A 21,739-nucleotide genomic window follows, 5' to 3' on the forward strand; every position below is an offset into this window, starting at 1 on the left:
CAGTTACATAATGCGGGGCGTCTAAACGGTCCTCGTGTGTTTAATTCAATGGTGAGACTGATCCAATCTTCTGGTACATCAGGTGTTCCACATCACACGGGCCAGGGCAGAGGCTCGGCAAGGCGAATACGAGCGAATATGAAATTCTAACCAAACGCCCAGTACTTTCCCGGAACAACTTTTAGTTACCATACCCACGTAAGTGATTCAGACCCCAATCTATCTCTGAGTTGAAACTTGAAACTATACTTCTTGTGCATGCCATTTCATGTTCTTCTCGACCTCCATGGGATGTCAAACCTTGAGCGGATCCTTCGCTGACATACGTACACTGTATAGCAACGTTCCCAAATTAAACACAATCGAACTCTGCTGTAATACGATATGATCATACGATGTTACCCGCCATTGGCATGTAGTCATTATCTCGTCATACTTGGGCTACGGGAGTCCCTTCATTGTCCGACGGAAGTTCTGAATGTGGCGAACGAGCCGTTCGCAATGACGAGGTCAGCAAAATGTGACATTGGCTAACCACCCCGGTGGAGGGCACGCGCACTTAGTTACGCGGTGTACATGTGTCCTTCCGGTCAATGAGGACCCAATCTCCCGTGCGCGGTCGCATAGGGCCATGGCACACAACCCGTGGAGGTAGGTTATCACGGTGTCGTGCATCCTCAGTACTCTTACCGGCCCGGCCCGATCAAGAGTCCTTATCCTGCACTCGGAGTTGCAGCGCTCATGATTCGGACGATGTCAATTGCCTCCGAGCCGGCCGTCATTATACTATCCTTTCATCATTTTAAGTATTGGATCTTACCCGAATGTTTTGAATGCAATGAGTCGTCAGTGCAAGGTGTTAGGCCTTGATCCTTGAAGTTTAAAGCGTTCGTCGCGTCCAGCGACCTTGCGCCATTTGCTTGGAAATTTGCAATCCCGAAGGCAACAATGGAACGTAGAATCAATGTCGTTATCTCCGCAATAATGAGGGCGTTGAGCTATACCCTAGATATTCCTAGAACGCCTGATGTATTTCCGAGTTATAGAGGATTTAGAAAAGAGACAAATTGTGGCTGTTCTTCTCCTTTCCGATCAACTTCTTAATCGAACCTATTAATTGTAGCAATGCCCCTTGTTCATTCTCGCCTTGATGCCTATCAGAAGAGCGGAGGTAGTGCATTGGGGAGTTATGGGCGCCTTCGCAGCGCCAGTGCTCATCATCGACACCAGAAGGCACAGAAAAGGTGCATGTGAGAGTCTCAGCTATGAGATGCTGGCTGGTGTGGAAGTGCGCTGGCTGGCTGGTGAGGGAAGGTGGTGGCTGAGTAGTGAGGTACTAAGTAGTAGTAGGGAAAGAGGCAGAAGCTGCGAGAAGCAACTTTAAAATTATAAGCCGAATATGGTACATCCAAAATGGGACGAACGGAAAGGCCCGTGGCTCTTCATTACAGCTTGAACGTCTATGTCACAATGGTCTGTCTAGTGGAGACTGCAGCTAAGCAGTCCCAGCTAAGCTTGTGTTAACACAGCGCGTATTGGCTGGCAGCAACATTCCAAAATCGATTAATCACACAATCCGAGGAGTTGGCCGACATCTAGTATGTATTGCCGCTCAGCATTGAGAGTCCCCTATGTGCTCTCCTTCGCTAAGCGCGATGGCGTTCATACAATGTTGTCAGTACTCGCCATGACCTGACTAAGAGGGTCGTAAGCTACAAGCTGGTGCTAATTCTTGCTTATGGGTCCATGACCTAGTATTCCTACTATCGCACTATCGATTTACTGACATTCGAGTATGACGTCGCAACACCCACTGTGACGCATTGGGCTATTAGCTACGCATAGATATAAAAAATGAGCTGGTGTTCAACGGGTCACCCACTGACATTCTAATTTTTTCTCCACTTTACCAACTTGTCTCCATGCCCTCCAAGGCAAGATCATTGTTCGAGCTCACCAGGCTCCACTGGTTCCCAGTGGGGAGCGACTTCAACTTTTGGCCCTTCGGTAAGAGGAAACGTACTACTTGTTCATTGATTGTAACTCATCATATATACCTAGCTTGGAGCTTCCTGTCGGCAGCCTATCGTCTGGCATTGCCCATGCACGACGTCGCGAAAAATATCTTATTTTATGCATTGCTGGGCACACTGATACACAGCGCTGGCTGTGTCATAAATGACATGCTTGACCGCGACTTCGATCGCAAAATTGGTACGTCTCAGTTCAGTCCTGACTCTTGCTGGTCTATTGACGCTGTTCACTATGGAACAGAACGCTCGAAAGGCCGACCAATCGCATCGGGAGCTGTCACCAGAACCGAAGCTTCAATTCTTCTGGCGGTCCTCGTTGCTGCCATCTTTTACATGTTTTCGACTGTTGGCACCACGGGGTGGGTAGTTCATTCAAAAATCTTCACACTTCTCTGACTGTCTTTAGCTTCACACTCGGTGTTGTTATGCTCCCTGCTGGTGGCGGGATGTATCCACTGACGAAGCGCTGGATGTACTGGACTTCTTTGTTCCTCGGTATCCCTTTTTTGTATGGAGGAGTATACGGTCTGATTGGTCCCAAGGGTTTGTTATTAGTTGGGCAGTTCCATTCACTTGGGTTGCAACGACGGGTCAGTTCAATTGGGATATGATCCTGAGCGTTGCAACCGCGTCCTGCTGGTAAGTGCGGAGCACGGCGGTTGTTTTCTGAGTTGGTGACAATGCCTCTGTAGCTGGACATGTATCTACGACACCATTTACGCATGCCAGATGAATCGACTGGAAGGTTTCGCGGAGGCGTGTCGTACTGATTATATCATTTCAGGACAAGAAGTACGACGAGGAAGCCGGGGTAAAGTCCATGGCGGTTCGTCTGGGCGAAGGCATTCGTCCTGCGTTGAGTTTGTTTGATGTGACCTTCTTTGCGTCCCTTTTGTATGCTGGGTACTTAAACGACCAGCATCTCCCGTTTTACGTGATCAGTGTTATTGCACCGTTCCTGCTCTGTCTCTGGCACGTATGGTCGTTTGATCATAATGATCCCAAAGATAGCTGGAAGAAATTCATGGTACGGCTAATTGTCATATCTCCGTGCGCTAATTTGATGTCGTGTTGTACTCCAGGCAGGTCGCCACGGCGCGGCGATGGTCTGCGCTGGATTGGTCGTAGACCACTACTTCAAACTTGCGTCCCTAACCGGTTAAGGATACACTTCTTCAACGCCGAGAATTCAAACCGTTCCCACTGGATAACCTAGGCTTTTATGTGTTTCTGTTTTGTTATGTTTTGACTATCTGATAGAGGAATCGTTATATCAATACCCATCTGACAAAGAGTAGCGCACCAGGAATCATTATATCAATACCCGTCTTACAAAGAGTATCACCATGAATCATGAGGTGTACTTACTGATAATATCTAAAATATCATGACCGAATGCAAACGCATCACCTATAGCTTGGTATTTTCATCCCAAAGAAAGGAGAAATCGATGGATTTTATGGCGGTTACAACGACGATCTAACTCATCGTCATCTATTCCTTACCCGGCCCAACCTACACGACCACCTGCCCACTGACACACCCCATCAACAACGCATCCACACTCCCACCCGTCTTCTCATCCAACCATGCATCAAACTCCCTAAACAGCTTCATCGCCTGACTCCCATCTGCCTCAGCCTTTTTCGCGGGCCACATTCGCTTCTCCTGGATCCCGATGAAGTCTACCTTCAGCCCGCCCACATCGGATGATTTGGGGTGTGCATTCGGGGGAGATGGCCACTTAATCGTCATGTCCACCGTCCAGACGTCTGTCCCGTAGAATGAAGCCTCTTTGATGTGGTGTCTTGCATATTCCTCTGGGGGGTTGTTATCTAGCGTCCATTCTAGTACCTGCGCGTCGAATGCAATCACTGTAGCAGTAGAGTTTAGTCCATGCGACGCCAAGGTGAACTAACATAAGGAGTAGGACTCACCAGTCCACATTATCCCCGGGTGATCGATCTTCAATGTCAAACTCCTCGTGCCTTTAGTCTCATCAAGGGTATCATTGACAGCCGACACTATGAACTGCTCTGCTGGCGGCCACGGCGCGTCGTACGCAGGGTCCAGAGGCAAGTCAATCTTATACGGGGAGAGGAACTGCACAGCGTTTCAAATATGCCCAAAACGCCGTATCCAACCGCAAATCAACAACCCATACTAATCAGCATCTCTGCACCATAAAAACTGAACATTCAAAGTCTCACCGCTGAAAACGGATATAACGTATCCCAATCACTATTCCAGTCGTCCATGACGACAGCCTTAGGTGGTACCCCGTCTGCGCCGAAGCGTGTCGTAATGTCATGTGCGAGCTCATCAAAACCAGGCGCGCCATCTGCAGCTGCAATATGGAGATGCTGCTCCCGTGTGTTCAGCTGCCATACGCGCTCAGTTTCCTTTATAAACACCTCGCATGGGAAATGGCACTTACATCCTCCTTGTGAAGAACGAACAACCTCTTTTGATGACTTTTATCAAACACATCCTTCTTCGCAAACACTGCCATCACTACGCCCACTCCAAGGAGCGAAATTATGACTGCTTTGCGCAGAGCTGGAAGACCAAATCGATGAGCGAAGGGTGTGGTGAGATTAAGCGTGTAAGCGCCTAGGACCGCCGCGATGGAAGCGATGATGTGTTCTGCTGGAGCTTCAGAGCCAATGCGACCAGTCTGTGAGGGACGTGTGTGAAAAGAAAACCACAAGCAAAATAAAACCACTTACCAGCGGCACGAACACGACCAAAGTCGCAGCCGTCAGCTGAGTTCCCGTCAACAGCGGGATGGTTTGGCCTAGAGCATATGTCCACAGGCTCACAAAGCCGTCCTTGTCCTCCGCATTGACCACCTTTTTATTCCCATCCTTCGCAGTTTTCGCATCTCCGTCTTGCATCTTTTCCGCCTTGTTCATCGTTACATCGGAAGCACTCAAGTAGGTAGTCACTCGATCGACAGATAAGGCCCCAAACGTCGACAATGCGCTGAGGAAGAATACCGCACTTGATCCGACACCGGCGAGCTGCCCTGCTGCAGCCAGGAACGCATATGCAAGGAGCTGTGCGTGCAGGAGCGCTTTTTCAGGGATCGGAGCAAAAGGCAACTGAGTTAGGAGGGCACCTGTGGAGAACGGTTTGTGTGAGTCATGATGACAGGACGAGGGAACGAAAGAAAATGAACAAATTCTAGGGCACTCGGATAAAACACTTACCACACATCGCCGCAGGGCCATACAATATCAATGGTTCAAACTCGCCCTTAAACCAGCTCATTCCCCGGCCCAACACCCGTTGCATCACAAACGCCACAACATTCGCTCCAACAAGTGCGCCCAGCGCCCCAAAGGCCACAGCAAACAACGCCTTCACCATCGTCGCACCTCTCGCACTCGGCCCACCAGCACTTTTAACAAGCACACAACTGGCAATGAAAAGCAGCGAGTACAGGACTTCAGCTGTGCGGAACGAGTACACGAAGAATACCCCGAGGTATGCGAAAAAGACGGTGCGAGGGCGGCCGTAGCCTGACGCGAGCCCTGGGAGGGGTGAGGCTGACGAGGTGAGGTGCTTGACGAGTGCAAATGTGTTTTCGGCCATGTGCTAGAGTGAGGGAGGTGAGAATCCGTTCGAGAGTCAGTAGGTAAGGGGTCTGGAGAACAAACCTGTGCAACGCCTGCTTCGATGTTTTCCACCAGGTCCTGCAGCACTTTAGTATGTCCCGGTATTCAGTTGGTACAGGCTACATACCCCGCGCATGTGGTACATATAGCTGTTACCCACAACTGCCATCTGTGAAGTGCATTAGCTTTGGAACTTATCGATGAAACAAGCAGAGAAACGTCGGACGTACGTCAAGTCCGGTGACGTTCAAGTAATACTCGAACTGCCGGAAATCAGTGCTTATAGCCAAGGGCATGCATGTTAGTGCAGCAAAATACAAGGGGAAAATAAAGACACACTCAGAGAGTAGCACGCCCGAGCTGAAGATCTCATTGGCGAAGATCGTTCCGTATGGTCTGTGTGCATCTGCATTAGCGCTGGCCCAAAAGCGAACAAGTAGGTAAAACTCACCGAGGCACATGTGAATACGCCTGAATCATCTCATGGGACGTCGCCTGGAACAGAAGTTCAGGGCCTGCGGTGCCAGCAGCTACAGGCACGTATTAGCCGCATGAATTTATGTAATACATGCAAACAGCTAACCTTCCAAATTGACGACGGCACGGACACTGAAGAGTAATGTAAGGTGGAATGCAATGGGAGATATAAGCGCGGAACGTACGTAGATGCAGTGGGATGCTGCGTCGAAAAGAGATGCGACCCATCCTGAAGGGACTCTTCCGCGTTGTTGAATACTGCGACCGCATTAATACAGATACCACCGCATTGCATCGACGATTAACAAAGACTCACAAAATATAACTGCATGCTTTGGCTCCCACCCAGGGGTATTTACCAGCACCCGCACGCACTCGATCATCACGCCAACCGCGAGCGCATCATCTGCAGCGCCTGGACTAGGAAGGGTACTATCGAGATGAGAGTTCACAAGGACGGCATCAGCTTTTCCCTGGTCGGTGCCATCGCTGAGGCGGATGATGATGTTGCTCAGGTTGACATAACGCTTGTACAGCCGCGCGGCCATCATATCGAAGCTGCCCGCCAAGCAACATAAGAAATGGAAGGCTTGTTGAAGAGAGAATTTGGATGACACACCGATGACTACCACTGCCTTCTTGCCTCCACACCTCACACTGGAGTTTACGGCCAGGTTGGGCTGCTACGACACGCTCGCACTCCTCCTTGAGCTGGTAAGCTTTCTGGGTCATCCATGCATCTGCTAGGGCATGTTCGCGCGTGCCAGGCGTGCGATATCCGATGTCCTCTGATAGGTACTTTGCATATTCGAGAATTGTCGTTTCAGAGAGCTGAGGGAGTGATGTGATGGGGTCATATCTGGTGGTAGGTTTGACAGGCAAAGAGTTAAGAGTTGTCAATTAGCCTTGATTCGTGTGGAGACAGTAAGGAAAACGTACTGATCTACAATGGGAGTGGGTAACGCTGGTGGGGTGAAAAAATGAGTTCACAATGTCGAATTGAAGACTAGAACACGTACAAAATTGGTGCTTCAATGCAAGCCATGGTAAACCAATGAGCAGGGGTGTTAGCGCGAGCAGAGACGACACTGGCCCCCACTGTCGCGTCCTAACCATCGTGTCTAGGCAAAGTCAAGGTTGACCTTGACAGTACTGTTCAGGCGGTTACCTGAATGCTCTAATTCGAGAAACAGAAAGTATATGTAGTACTGCAGTAATAAGTAAAACTTGGGAACGTTTGAATGAAACCGAATGGTTGATCTAGAGCGCAGTAGGAGAGGTGACGGTACTTGCTAGTACTAGTGATGACCGGGTCGAACCAGCAAAGGAAATGAGCAAATTTCAAACCGGCGGCTGGTTCATGGACTAATAGCAATTCGACGTGGCAGGTCTGCTTACGCCAGGCCACGTATGGTCCAGCCGTACTGTCGACGACGGGGGAGTTGTCACACTTGTGGTGTAAGCAAACACAGTGAAGAAGGTCACTCGGGCCCCGTCACAATAAATCTGGTATTGATATATGATACAACGTAGATATACAACAGATCTCACACTTGCAGAATTCCTGATGGAAGTAAGCTCAAACCACAGCAAGACGAGCCACGTTCCTGGTGTGCAACCTGTGCACGCAGCATTATCGTCATCATATTCTCATCCAAAAGGGTGGAAGGTCCCGGATGACAAGTGGCGTTTCTAGGACCACTCATACTGCAACTGAAACGCTGGCATTACCAAGGATTAGTTGACGGTGGTAATAAGAATACGAACCGTTAGGCTCTCCAAATGTATTTCTTCAGCCAAAGAGATCAGCCAGATGATTGATGTTCGTCCTCCAAACCATCATGTCGACAGTCAAGGTCACGCCCTACGCCACAATTTGTAGGACAATTTAAATAAACATTGTACTGACTCGATCCCGAGCAGATATACCACGCGTCTGCGTACCTCTGAGGCATCGAGACCGCGACAAGTGCTAGCTTATATCGCAGTGAAAAACCGTCGATGCCCCAGGGTCGTTCTAGGGAGCGGTCTACAGATCTGGGTAAGACTTGGGACGATGGCATGCGTGGTTTTGGAACGCCCTGGGGTGCTTGTAACGGTTACCACGCGTGATAAGAAGCAGCAGGGTGCATAGCGTCGGAGGGTAACAAAACACCATCCGAACGCTCGAGATAGTCTGTTGCCTACAGAAGTTCCTTGACGATGCGATGGTTCGAGGATACTAAGGCTTGTCTTACATGTAGCAGAGAAGGCAGACCATTCGTGCTTATAATTCGCGAACGCCCTTATTTCCGCCGCCCGCGATCCTTTCAACTCTTCTCGAAGCATTATTGTGGAGTTCCTGTATCGATCAGCTCCGATCAATGACTACAACAAGTGAACCATTTCAAGACCTTGCTTCTGTACCTCGGACCCAACCAATTCGCCATATCCGAATCCGGAGCATCTTCTCATAGAGCGTCAGGTCCCCCATTTTCCCAGTAGGAAACGCGTCGTCAACGCACGCCGGGATGAGTTAGAAGAAGAAGCCTACCGCATAAACAGCGACATCAAGGCGTGAAGAAGTCGTGGACCTAGCCCGGTCGTGTTATGATAACTTGAACTTGAGCTACTTCCGACTAAGTTAGCTTGATCAGTATCATAGACACTAACCTGTTTGATCTATTGACACCTGCAGGTGCATCGATTTCGATAATATTGCCTCGTGGTTAGTGATAAGGTTGAGCAAAGTTGTGACACTAGTGACTACTACTATAGCGTGACACTGACAAGTCTAACGGTGGGTAACATCGCTTTTTCGTCGGCGAGGCGGAAAATGTTGTATAACAACTCACCCAACATCCAATTCAACGAATCGAGGAGCTCGAAGAAGGAGGTGAGCTTGTCTGTGCTGGTGCGTCGTGTACGCTTCGAGGCCGTTGGTGTCAGTGGTAAGAAATACTCATGCTGTTTCCGCTGGGCGATGCATGGTACGATGGGTGGTAATAGTAATATTTTTGGACGGGTGATCCAAGTGGTGGATAGTGATATGGCTGCAAGAAGTTTGAAACAGGACTTGGAGTGAGTGGGGTTGATGGATTCTGCGCTATCGACCGATTGTTTTCGTGTTATCGAGCTCCTCATGGTTGAAAAGGGGCTCACTGTGCCGAATACTGCCGAACAATGTCCAGCTATCCAATGTCCATGACGCTCACAGTGTTTATATATAAAACAGGTATCTTGACCAGCCCGTCTATTAGATGATCAAACCAGAGTGGGGGTTCGATTTCTGTCAATCGCATTCAGATCACACCCATCGTTCAAGTTAGTCTCCCCTAGTAAGCAAGACCTATAGAAGAATGAAGACAGCCGTTCCTTCTGATACGAACTTTGTATCAGAACGCCTAGCGCTCATATGGTACGCGACTTTCAAGACTCACTCGATTTTTCTTGCTACCATACATGTGTAGGTGGTACGATCTGTGCAGAGCGCACCACATTCGTAACATGGTGGTCGGGATTCACGTTAGGTCCAACGAAGAAAGAAAGGATGGATCTACGCAGGATATGTCTTCTTAAATACCAGGTAAGCGTCGCCTGTTATCGTTCTCTACCTTGTCATACGTCCTTAACATCCTCATTTTTGAGGCCGGTGTAGCAGGCCCTGCGCTAGCATACGCCCATGCAACGAAGGCATCATGCACGGATAGCTCCACTCAAGCGTTCCTTGTCGAAGCCAGATCCTTGATCTGGTCAAAATGTCCAGGTTTGCTAGCAGAGGCAAAAGCATTTGATGGCAGATCTCATTGTGCCCTTAGCGATTCGGAAGTGTGCAATTATTTCTCCTACGTAGATATACTGGTCGAACTTAATCGTTTTTTTTTCTTCCAGCCTCAGCACACCCAGCCAAACGCGCGCGCCATTAAATCCAACGAGTCCCTCGAGCATGTCCTCAAGCTTCTTCTCCCTATGTCGATCGGTCCACCACCCTTCGCACTGCCGCGTTCGCGCGCCCAGTCACAGCCCCTCAGCAGCATTGCCAACCAGTATTGTGTAAGAGTTCGCAGGACGGGAGGATTTCCCCTTGTACTCTGACCATAATTTAGTGACCTATCTATGGTCGATGGCATAATGGGAACAAGGTTGCTGCTCAACCGTTAGTGGTAAATATGGGAGATGGCCCCTCATTTTGGGATACACCCGTATCCGCGACTTTCATACACATGTACCAAATCGATCTTCTGTCTATGGCCTCGTTAGCGACTATCACTTGAACATGCGATGGTGTTGTCGCCCCACTCGTATCAATTCCATAAGTTCTGTTATTCCCCAAGTGGAAATGGTTCGACTCAAGGCGAGTACGTTGAGAAGGTGTGCTCGCTAGACCCAACCACATCAGGTTCCACATCCCCTCGGCACCAAATCAAGCTGACTCACGTGTTCCCAAAGCCAACGCGGTTGCTATCAGCGTCGAAAACAGCATAGTACTTCTCCATGAACTTCTGTCCGATGATGAAATCGAGACCCTCGCCGCTGTCAGCGCCGAGGTGACCGACAACGCCGTACTGTACGCCAGCCTGACCACCCCAAGCGGTGTTCTGGTCCAATGGGATTAGCTGTGCAGCTGTATCCATGCTGAACACGGTGTCGCCGATCTTGAAGTTAAGGGGTTGCATGTCCGCGACAGAGGAAGGGGGAATGACAATGAGGCCGGCGTTATTGTCGACGTAGGCGCCGGGAATGGCGCCTAAGTACACGGCAAAGAAATCATCCGCAAGGAGAATCACTGCGATGTAAAAATTCAGTAATTATTGAGTGCGAGTGATCGAACGATACGTGCAAGTGGTGCCCGTGTCGACAATGCCGGCAGTTGACTGAGGAATCACGGTATGTGTACCATATGTCGACTCAGTCACGTTGATGCCCCAGTAGCGACCTGCCGGGTGAGTCTCAGTAACTGGAGTGTAGGTTATTTCACCAGTGTACTGACGACAAGATCAGGGATGGTAACCACAGTGAGCATAAAACCGTACGCACGAGAGCATGGTCAATGCCACCATATGTAATGGCTCCGTCTGTTCAATCAGAAGGGTTACGTGAAAGTCAAAGATGATGTATACATACTAGTATCATTATAAGTCGTCGCCGGGGCGAACAAAACACCGAGAATTTGCTTTTGGATGAGACCTTGCTTCAGGGCGTTACTCATGATCGTTGGGATCAACGTGTTTTTATCAGGTGACAAAGTGCCCTTCGTGAGATCGACTGGTCCGACGCCAATGATACCATCAACGCCCACAAAGTTTGCGTATTGAAGAGCATCGCCAATAGACTGCTTCGCGATGACGAAGTCTGGTGCAAGAGTGACCGTGTCAGAGTCTGATGGGTTAGACCATATCAATTTCCATACACTGGAGTGAAGTGTAGAGGAAGACAAACATTCCACGCCAGTGAAAAAGCCACCTCCATAGGTTACATTGACATGCTGCCCAGTGGGGACACTAGTTGATGTACGGACATAATGTTTACCCGTTCTGCACGTCTCGCGTCATCATCAACCATCCAATTCGCAAGGACAATCCTCTACATAGCTACTCACCCGACAAAAGTGTTGGAGCTCCCCGTGTCGACAACCAAATTGTAGTAGGTGGCGGGGCTGCCAACGCCAACACTCGTGGTGTACTGTACGTATGCCAAATTTGAAGCCGGGACGGTGGTTGAACCGCCGGCTGTTCGGGTCTTTAAGAATGACGCTCGGGCACGATCAGCATATGGGGACCCTTGGAGGTACGACCCAGTGCGCTCAAGTTTCGTCAATGGGATGGTGACCAAGGATGAGGTCGACCTGCTGGCCGCGATGAGGACCACAAACAGAAGGGCCCGGCGGGATAAAGATCGCATGATTATGAGGGAGATTGCTGGCTGCTTGCAAGAGGCCTACAAGCCATTTATATTACTGTCAAAGGATGTCCATGCAGATGAGACTTGAGTCGGACATTAGAGGCACATATATACCAGCAGGCACCAGTGCCAGCACGGTCCACTGCGTAAGTTATAGCAAGTACTTGGCTTGGCACTAATAACAACAGCGATGCCGCAAGGTAGGCTCCCTAGCAAAGCCAATAAAAAAGAGACAGCACTATAGTAGTGGTCAAACAGGTGGCCACATCATGATGTACCAGGCTCACGCGTGCAACCGGGTAGTAACCGAAGCAGACTCGCAAAAAATTCGGTTCAATTGCTTCGCCAACACGGATATGTAGTTTGAAGATTGACCAGCGACCCGGGACCTGGGACCTTTGTCACGGTAAATAGATATGTAGGAAGCTGCAGAGTGCATTGCAGGTAACTGCAGGTAATCTGCACGCTGCACGTTAGATCGTAGTCAAGCTTATCAAATCCCAACCTTGATGCAAGAGTCAGTTACGTCACCAGACTTTGATGCAAATAGATACCGGCGAGAATGTGGGATTATAAGAGAATTTGATGATAATCTGAGGCGAGAATCTCGGGACTTATATCCACCATTCATTCGCCGTCGGATATAAGCGCGAGACTTAGAGATCTATAATTTGTTAGTAATATTGATATTGTGCATGCTGTTGACATTGGGTGACTATCCGTAGGCTGAAATATTGCGGAATAGAATAGAATAGAATAGAATAAAAAAACTTGCACATAGGTCCAATGGCACTCGTTGAGTGAGTTTAGGCAACCGGGGTCCTCCAGCTTAAAGCTCGGAGGACCCGCAATCAATTTTATCACTAGGAAGAAGACCGACAGCTCGTTGTACATGAAAGAGGCTTCGAAACGTATATCGTACACGGACACAACAAAACTCGCGAGGCAAGAACGAGCTTGATTTGTCAAGCTCGACAAAACCGCTATAAGGCTATTTTTTTTTTTTTTTTTTATAATTTGAATTTTGTTTTGAATTTGTTGTTATGAGTCAGGGGGATGGAGACATGAATGGGTGTTTGAGAGACTTTGTGAGTGAAACGCAGTGAATCTGAGCTGTCAATCTCAATGAGTTACGGAAGTGTGAACCATGAATAAGTTGATGAAGCAGAAATGGGTGCTTGCGAATGTATTTCTGGAATTCATCTGAAGACCAGCGTCCCGCTGCCTGAATCAGCGCAGGGGCAACACCGTTCGTGGCAAGAGCAGTTGCTCCTCCAGCTCGCATTGAATGTCCAGAAATACATGGCAGGAAGAACCGCCATAGATAGTGCATGAACCACGCACGTGTGGGAATAGTTCCAGCTCCAGTGAGCCAGAGCTGGGGATGGTGCAGAAGTTTGTCGTCGTGAGCAGAAATGTACCGATGGAAAAGGTTCAAAGGGTCCACTTGTGCACGAGGTTCGCCCAACAGCAAGATCTCACAGCCAACACCCAAACTACTGCTTTTGTGATGCGGGAGAGTGTAGCTCGCTGAGCCGTTGGTGAGTGTTAGAGAGTGCCGCAGAGGCACTTTTAGATAGGATTGGTGTTTTGTGGCATTGGGCCAGCACAACTTGGCTAACTGTTGCAAGGTTTTAAACCCGGTAACGAGTAGGGTAAGGAACAGGATGTCATCGTACTTGACAGAGGAGGCGAAAGCATCAGCCACCAGGGAGAGATCTTCGAGACTAAGTGGTTGTTTGTGCTGGACAGGTTTGGACAAGCGGCATTTGCATCCTTTGAGTGTGCGCGTGATGAGTAAAGAAGTTCGTGCTTCTCGCACTTCAGTAAAATGAGATTCAAGACAATTGACAATGCCAGACAGATAGGAATCAACTGAACGGGGTTCGATGTAGTGGGATAGCCAGACCATGTAATAGGACAGAGTGTCCTCTGTTGGTTGGACAGGGCAGTTGTGCAGCCGACAGAAATTGAGATAGGAATTCAAATGGGAATTGTATGCGGATGCAGTGGTTGATTCAATAGCAAACTGTTATGATCAGCGTTCACCAAATGGTAAAGGCCTAACACAACCACTAGGACTTGTCAAGATGAGAGAATAGAGATGATATTGAGAGTGAACGTCTGAGTCTACACTGGGTAGGAACGAAGAGGTTAAGTCTAAGGAGTACTACTGACTACGACCTAAACTATATACTACTCTCTAAGCGGAGATATCTGAGTATGAAAGGTAGTGATATATCTATATACGATCATAACATTGCGCCTAGGGTACAGGGCGTCTTATCAACCAATCAACTACAAAGAAGGGGAAAGGGTATTGGTGATTAAGCAGGGTCTCAGGGTACTGCTTCTATTCAGGGTAAGTGGAGATTAAGAAGGGTGAGAGAGTTCTGTGACTAGAAGTCTCGAGTGGTGATTAAGGATCTTGATAAGAGATGGGATCTGGAGATGTATCGGGTACGATCGGATCTAGGGGGTTCTCCAGAGTCTTCGGTAATGAGCATGCTTCTCTATGAGTGGCGCTTCTGTGATAGGGGTTCAGGGTTTAGCTGTGACTGTGCAACAGGTTCTAATGTAAGGGGTTCAGTGAATGACAGAGGTAACTCTTAACATGTCATGAGAAGTGAAGGTGTGCGGAGTGAAGGAGTGATGACTCTTCAAGAGATGACTTGTAAAGGACTTTCGGTTATGGTTCGATCATAGAGGCATGTAGATGCTTATGATGTAACCCGTTGCCTAATCGTAGGACTTCTAAGGATATGATGATGTCGGATATCTAGGGTTACGGATATAGATGGATGACGTCGATATAGTATAGATGTGATGTAAAGATAGTGATCGTTAATCAGTTATCCATCTTATCTTATCAGGGATCTTATCTAATCTAATCTTATCGGATAGGGTCTCTTAGGTTTGATAATCGAAATTTAGATGCAGTTGGTAACATTCATGACACAAACCCAAGGGCCAATGAATGCTCGAATTGCAAGCATTCAAGTGTCGTCCAGGCTTCCTGTACGGGTTGCCTGGACTGGGTAGCACATGGGATCATTTTTTCGTATCCCCCAATGCATCCCAAGGGGGTTCAAAATCAAAGATTAGAGCTGTAGGCACGAGATCTTTGACAAGCTCATTATGAAAACAGGACAATGCGTCTGCTATTATGTTTTGTTGACTGGGGATATGTTCCACGTGCAGGTCAACATGGTAGGCAATCAAAATATCCATAGCCGAGTGCAGCACTGAATTATAGACCGGTTTTGCATGGAGCAAATCAAACATAGCAACAGTGTTCATGTTGTCCATGTATATGAGCAGCTGTGCTGGAGTTTTGTCCATGTTCACCACAGCATGGATAGCTGAGCAAATGGCGAGTGCCTCAAAGAAGAAAATTGAGTCGTGAGGGGCATCTGCGGGCAAGTGACATTGACATGCGAAATTGTCATCTGGGAACCACAGTCCCATGCCAACACTAGAAGCATCAGTATAGGCGACGACAACCTTGTCACTCTTCGGATCAAAATCCATGCATTTGAAGAGATGCAGCCCATCAGATCGTTCAATGTGATCTGCAAGCCAATGCACTTCGTCGAGCAGAGCATTATTAACATGGATGAGTGCGAGGGCGTTATTCTTTCCCCTAATCTTGTCGTATAAAACCGACAGACCAGGTTTAAGGAGTGGGAAAATGTTCAAACCCCACTCGCACCACCCTGTGAGTCGTTGGAATTCCCGAAGCGACCAGCAATTATTCTTGCATGCGAAACAGTGCAATTCTGCAACCAGTTCATCCTTTTTCTGGACTGGAAGGGATACCTGCATGGTATTAGGGTCGACATCGAAGCCAATGACGGTTAGAGGTGCTCTGAACACCTGCTTGGGGCGTTCGTGTGGAAGTCGGAGTTCGCCCCATAGTTGTAGTAACTGAGTCTGTTTTGCAGGAAAATAGCAGTCGTATAGAGGATAATACAGCAGACAACCTGCGACCTCAAAGGAGAATGAGTCATCCATGTAAGTTTTAAGTGCATCGATGAGGGTACAATGTATAGCAATCCAAGCTACGAGGGACATGAATGAAATCCATACTTTGGGCGAACCCCTGCCACCGAAATTGTTGTTACGATCCACGTGCCGTTGACCGTGGACTGTCAGAATTTGCTTAACCTGCCATAGTGGGTGCATCAGCAACCGTCGGAAAGCCTGCGACACGTCAGATTTGAACATTACCAACTGGACATTTGGGTGCTGTTCGCAGAAACGAAGTAGCGAAGCTCCAAGCGAGTGCAATCCGTCAAGCTTGGTACCTTTGATGGCATCTCTGTCAATCATGGAGTTCAGGGAGTACTCACCCGCTGTGTGATCAACGATTAAGCGAAGTTTATCAGAGTTTGGCTTGGGTACAGTGTGCATTGGCACACTGTACATTCCAGGGTAGAGGTCGGTCCTGAAACTCTCTGATACTCACCCCAAACGCATCTCCTCATGCAGTTGATCTTCGATGAATTGTTGTTGCTCATTAGATTTGGAGCAGGTATGGGTGGAGTTGTCGTTAGTGGACGGATATGAATTGTCCGAGGTATCGGCCCATGGCCAGAAACCCCAACATAAAGACTAGCAGACAGATTTGACGAAAGGTTGGTTCGGGTGATCCAAGAGAAGCTCTTTGAACTGATCAGCGTTTATAGGTGTAATGATGCGAAACAAGTCAGGTCTGCGAGCAATAGTCTGTGCTGCATCACTGTCCAATAATTTGTTCAGTGGAGGTGAAGGGACAGGCTTGGCGTATTCAGTTGACCGTGCCATCGGGCTGAAAGAGACATCCATTGGTGACCAAATAAGGCCCCATCTATGACGCGGGTGCTTAAATGGCCGTTCAATTGGATTTGGGTTTTGACTCCTCGAAATGCTTCGCTTCCGTGTGACGTCTTGCACATAATCTGCCGTCTTGCTCATGTGAGCAGACATGTGTGTAGCGGCAGGTTCCCGCACTGCGAGCACAGTCTCCGGTGTTCCATTTGCGACAGGGCTCATGACGACTGAAAGTGGTTTTGTCCCGTGTAGGTGCACTGGGTTTGGCCTGCTTCTCATCATGGTGCCTTCCATCTGACTGGAAATGGGATTCATAGATGTCAATGAAGGAGGCAATGTCTGAGAGTTTGACTCTGCGCAAGTTTGCGGCTTTGTTCCTGATAGCCTTGTCATACCTGATAATTCTCTCGTGCGACTGTTTGAGAGTACGGTCAAATCTGGTGGTAATATATTCTCCATAGGATGCGAGTTCATCCTCTCGATGAGGGAAAGCAAATTTGATGGCTCTAGCAGTCCTATTCCAGGCTGTGGACCATTGCATTGTGGTGGTGATTTTCTTCGCGACTGCCTCTGATGTACCTGCATATTTGATCTCAATGTCGCCGATTGTCTCGGTGCATTTGTCAATGGTGCGTGACGAGGAGATAATGGAATGTACGGCGTCGAGATTGACACACTTGCCTGCGACGATTTCTGCCCATCCAGCTTCATGGAATTCTGGGCTGCATTGGTGATACATGAGTCGGCGTCGTACTTCTTTGGGGTCTTGCGACCAATTGAGAAGGATTTCGTTAGTCTTTGTAAGGTTTGTGGAGAGCTGACCTCCTGTACTTGATTGCTCGGCTCGAGCAAGACAGGCAAGGTCAAGTTTGGTTCGCTTTCGAGCAGGTTCACCTCGCTCGATGCTAACTTCTCTCTCATGTTCAATCTCTCTAGGAGGGATGGTTTCCCTATCTTCGGATTGGTGTCTGACATCTGGTTCATGTTCACTGAACCCTCTGGTGTCATTCTGCTGCTTGGACCAGTCTTCAAGCATGGTGAAATATGGATTCGCGATGAAAGATTTGGCTTTGTCTGTGGCTTCCTGGGTGCAGGCAGTGACAGTCTTTGCAATAGAGATAAATGCCTCGGATTTTGTGATGAGGCTGTGCTTGTAGTCTTCGACAATGTTAAGGCATTTCTCCACAAGGTCTTGTTGGGATAAAGATGATCTGCCAACGTCGGTTTGAATTGAAGACCCTGAGATTCCGGGGCCTGTAAGTGATGTTCCGACTGGGGCATCGCTCGTCATGGAGGTACAATGGAAGTGGAGTATTAACACAACAATTCAATACTAAATAAATTAAAGGCACAGTGGGTGTGCAAGCAGTGAGTGCTCAACGCTAGATGGTGGTTAAGCTCAAGATCCAGAGTTGCAGGATTCAACCACTCATCAGTGTTTAGGAGGCTCAGTCAAGAGCATGCATCAGAGATGATGTGTATATGCACAGACCTGAAACTCGGCCTGAGCCGAGCGTGACCATTGATTCAACTTGTTTAAACAAGTTAAAACTCGATAAAAAAGACCATTTAAGGAAGTCGTGCCGTGATGCCGCTGTTCATTTGCATCGAATTTGCAAAACATTATTTTTTGACCCTCTTACAAACTCTAAATCTAGAAGGCCCCCCCCCCCTTACAGATTAATGGTACTCAAAATACAGTGTGTTGCATATGAGATTGCAGTGCATGTTTTTCAAAACTCGGCCTCGCTACCTTTACCAGCACTTGTATACCATAATTAGATGTCACATCTTGTAATACGGCATCTGTGTGAGTGACTCAGTGCTTTGACCACCATCAGCATCGACCTGCGGTCCAACACACCACATGTGAGTCTTTGCACTTTCGCTACTTACGAACATCTTTGACCTGTTGTTTTTTGACTAGATGAATACTGTTAGTCATTCTAACCTATCTGCCGCATTCTCGGCTCACGGTGACCTGGCTAGCGAGTTGCTTGCAGTTCAATATCTTGGCGAAGCCTCCCTGTCTGGCCTGTACGCAGACTATACCAGTATAAAAGTGAGTGATTCGGCAATGTCTCTTCGTTCTATACTTACTTTAAATCCTCTCAATATTTACATCATGTCCTATGGACAATTTCAAGTTAATTCTGCACCCCAGCCAGTCAGACCTATTTCACTGCGTTGTCCGTTGAACGGTTGGATAAACAATGGAGGTTGGATTGGTAAGTTGTGTTCTCTTTGTTCATTGTTATTCACTGATCCATTCCCAGATGGAGGCATAGATCCTCCTCACTTCTATCTCACGCATGGGGAGTGTCAACAGGCACTTTACTACCATATAGGCCTGATGGAACACCCCCAAATGCCCAAAATTGAAAGAGATCGCATCTGGGAGCCTGCAGCACCTGTCATGCTGCTGCCTGCACTACCAATAGTTGTCAATGCTGTTACCGAGACTACTCCACTTCCACCTGTTGCTGAAACTACTCCAATTCTACCTTTGGCTGAAACCGCCCCAATTCTACCTGTTGCTGAGATTGCCCTAGCTCCACCTGTTGGACATCTTGTCTCAATTTTAATGAACTTTTCGCTGCAAGCACAAGGCCCAGTCACTTGTGGTTCAAAAGTTGTCAAGAAGAAGTCCAAGCTGATAAAATCTGACTATATTGTGCTCAAAGGAATCACCCATGTTGATTTCATTACAGCTTATCTTTCTATACATGGTCTTTCAGATCAATTCAGCCCAGGTGTTCATTCTGGACCTCCATTCAAGCTTTACTGGACTGGATCTGTGTGCATACAATCTATGTTCTATGTCAAGATATAGGCTAAATTTCTGGATGCTAGTGGCGGCAAAGGGGGTGTGACAACAATTGACAATAACCATCAGTTTTCTGTGGCAATGGGCACATTAATGAAGAAGAACAAAACAATATGTCAAGCTGGGGTTGAGTTTGATGTAGATGAGATGGACGGGTATCGTATTTGCAATGGTGTATGTGTACAAGTTCTGTCACGAACTTTCTTATACTGATATATCCTAGCCTGTGCTTGCACCAGATCTCAACCATGATGAAGACAAGCTTGTTCTTGGCACCCAGGTCAGTTTTCTATTATGTGTATCATTCTGATACTAATATCTCACACAGGTACCTTGAGCTGACCACTTTTTGGAGCAAGACCAACTCCATGGCACTATCATCTTACAGCTCAAAAAGAAATGGCCATGTGTCCAACATCAGGGCGAGCATGGTGATGTTGGTTTTTGCTATGTCTCTGTGAATGCATCTCACATTGGTCTCAACAATTGAAAACTGAAGATTTGGGCTGCCACTATTGTAAGATTTCTTTTGATACCATTTAATGTATGGCTGACATTAAACTTAGGCAGCTGCAGATGCTACAAAACACGAACCACCAAGTACAATTGATTTCGATGGTGTGCGTGATGGCTACCTTCTCGAATCCAAGCCTTGTGGCCGTCATAAAACTCATGGACAGGCTGTCAGTGCTCCATCCAGCAATGATGTGACAACACTACTGATGGCTGCCATGCTTCCACTTCTCACCAGCCTCTTGCAAAAGCACACTCGGTCTGTTTCTTCTACCCCTCCCCGACGCTCTCGCTGAGGCATGGCAGTCCCGGCTCTATCTCCACATCCTGCAGCAGGCTCTGAACTCCATACTTGTCTGTGGGACTTCACTGAAGTGAGTGGTATTGACATTATAATATGTGAAGACGCTCTCATGGCTCTGGAGCTAACTCCAGATGTCATTCCTGATGTTCCGGTTGCTCGTCTCTGTGAATTTACTGACATTGTGGAGGGTCGCATTAGGAAGTTTCAGGCGTACTGCAAGACTGTTAAGGTCGTGCTCAAGGGAGAGGTTATTCAAAGGGCTTCGGCTTCAGCTCGTGCGCTGCGCCCCTTACCTGAGTATGTGCCCTTTAATTTCTGGGGGACAGAGGGGAAGTCTGACAGAAGTCCGGGGAGTTCCGGAGGACTTAGTGTCGGTGGAGTTCGGCGGAACTCCGGAAGGTTTATGCGGGGATGGAGTAAGGCTACTACGGAAGTCCGGAGTAGAAACTGAACAGAGGTTAGACTACCCTAAGGTAGAGCCGGAGAAGTAGTCCTAAGGTTTAACCCCTAAGACTCGGAGGTGGACAAGAGATGAGACTCAAGTCCAGAGATTGCAGGAATGAGCAGAACTAAGATGATATTCGAACTAAGGAGTTCCGGAGTATTACAGGGGTTTATATACTGTAGGTATCATGTAAGTAAATCAGTCAGCAAAGGTAAGAGCTATGTACAAAGCATGTGGAAAGTCTATTACTAAGTGTAACAGATCAAAGCAGTGAAGTTGGAAATGAAGTAGGAATGGATGGATCAATAAGCATAGCAGAAAGGACATAATGTTATGCCGAAGTATAATGCAGGCAAACAATCACTAATAAGACCAAAGGTCTGTCGATACGTTCTAGACAACAGTCTAAAGAACGTCCAGTTTCAAGTAAAGACTAAGTACCGAAGAGGTAACTTAGAGTCAAGTCAGATGTTCAGAGGAAAACCAGCGTAGGTTAAGCTGAAGAATCAGCGTCACCTAGCCAGGGTTTATATAGTATACAGGGTACAGGGTATGACATAATAATAGGTATGTATCAGTAAGCACATGCGTAAGCAATGAGGCATATGAGTAATACCGAACTAAATATAGCACGATAAGAGACATGCGTAGTAAGCGTGGATCAAGGGAAAAAGAAGCAAGATAAGCACAGCCATAACACATAACCGGTGACCGGAGCAATAGCTAATCTAAAAGGAGTTAGGGGTGAGTACAGAGATGAAGGCGGAGTGCCAGGCGAAATAGCAGGACGGAGAACTGGACTTTAATGGGGTAGAGCCAGAATTCCAG

At 47.8% G+C, this 21,739-nt stretch overlaps 5 protein-coding genes across 5 annotated transcripts; 2 read left to right on the forward strand and 3 right to left on the reverse strand.

The window, feature by feature from the left end:
- Positions 1-1,922: 1,922 nt before the first annotated feature.
- On the forward strand, positions 1,923-3,358 carry EDB91DRAFT_1218892 (UbiA prenyltransferase family; the record flags this gene model as incomplete). Its single annotated transcript, XM_041320870.1, has 8 exons — positions 1,923-2,007; positions 2,062-2,214; positions 2,275-2,392; positions 2,440-2,541; positions 2,589-2,672; positions 2,726-2,778; positions 2,840-3,060; positions 3,116-3,358. 8 exons carry the CDS (start codon positions 1,923-1,925, stop codon positions 3,194-3,196), a joined length of 897 nt encoding a protein of 298 aa, XP_041180291.1. The 3' UTR covers positions 3,197-3,358.
- Positions 3,359-3,372: 14 nt separating this feature from the next.
- On the reverse strand, positions 3,373-7,608 carry EDB91DRAFT_1114698 (uncharacterized protein). Its single transcript, XM_041317904.1, has 17 exons — positions 7,150-7,608; positions 7,070-7,094; positions 6,750-6,989; positions 6,447-6,688; positions 6,316-6,388; positions 6,237-6,262; positions 6,105-6,183; positions 5,993-6,049; positions 5,884-5,932; positions 5,781-5,822; positions 5,696-5,731; positions 5,246-5,633; positions 4,763-5,154; positions 4,471-4,710; positions 4,244-4,414; positions 3,971-4,136; positions 3,373-3,907 (listed from the first exon to the last, which is right to left on the reverse strand). Exons 1-17 carry the CDS (start codon positions 7,244-7,246, stop codon positions 3,549-3,551), a joined length of 2,682 nt encoding a protein of 893 aa, XP_041180292.1. The 5' UTR covers positions 7,247-7,608; the 3' UTR covers positions 3,373-3,548.
- A 2,713-nt stretch (positions 7,609-10,321) lies between these two features.
- EDB91DRAFT_43782 (acid protease) lies at positions 10,322-12,269 on the reverse strand. Its single transcript, XM_041327267.1, has 8 exons — positions 11,709-12,269; positions 11,549-11,610; positions 11,234-11,488; positions 11,147-11,178; positions 10,950-11,094; positions 10,547-10,895; positions 10,409-10,489; positions 10,322-10,354 (listed from the first exon to the last, which is right to left on the reverse strand). Exons 1-7 carry the CDS (start codon positions 12,008-12,010, stop codon positions 10,459-10,461), a joined length of 1,176 nt encoding a protein of 391 aa, XP_041180293.1. The 5' UTR covers positions 12,011-12,269; the 3' UTR covers positions 10,322-10,354; positions 10,409-10,458.
- A 789-nt stretch (positions 12,270-13,058) lies between these two features.
- On the reverse strand, positions 13,059-13,970 carry EDB91DRAFT_1048265 (uncharacterized protein; the record flags this gene model as incomplete). Its single annotated transcript, XM_041313387.1, has 1 exon — positions 13,059-13,970. A coding segment is annotated over one exon (912 nt), but the record flags the coding sequence as incomplete, so codon positions are not given.
- Positions 13,971-18,947: 4,977 nt separating this feature from the next.
- Positions 18,948-21,413, forward strand: EDB91DRAFT_1235773 (uncharacterized protein; the record flags this gene model as incomplete). The annotated part of the gene is made up of 8 exons (XM_041321363.1): positions 18,948-19,050; positions 19,099-19,619; positions 19,656-19,821; positions 19,988-20,106; positions 20,149-20,166; positions 20,216-20,336; positions 20,469-20,713; positions 21,369-21,413. The coding sequence occupies 8 exons, from the start codon at positions 18,948-18,950 to the stop codon at positions 21,411-21,413; spliced, it is 1,338 nt and encodes a 445-aa protein (XP_041180295.1).
- Positions 21,414-21,739: the final 326 nt, after the last annotated feature.

The sequence above is a fragment of the Suillus paluster genome, assembly GCF_016628075.1.
Source record: "Suillus paluster strain FC165 chromosome Unknown EDB91scaffold_10, whole genome shotgun sequence".
In the NCBI taxonomy this organism is placed as follows: Eukaryota; Fungi; Basidiomycota; class Agaricomycetes; order Boletales; family Suillaceae; genus Suillus; species Suillus paluster.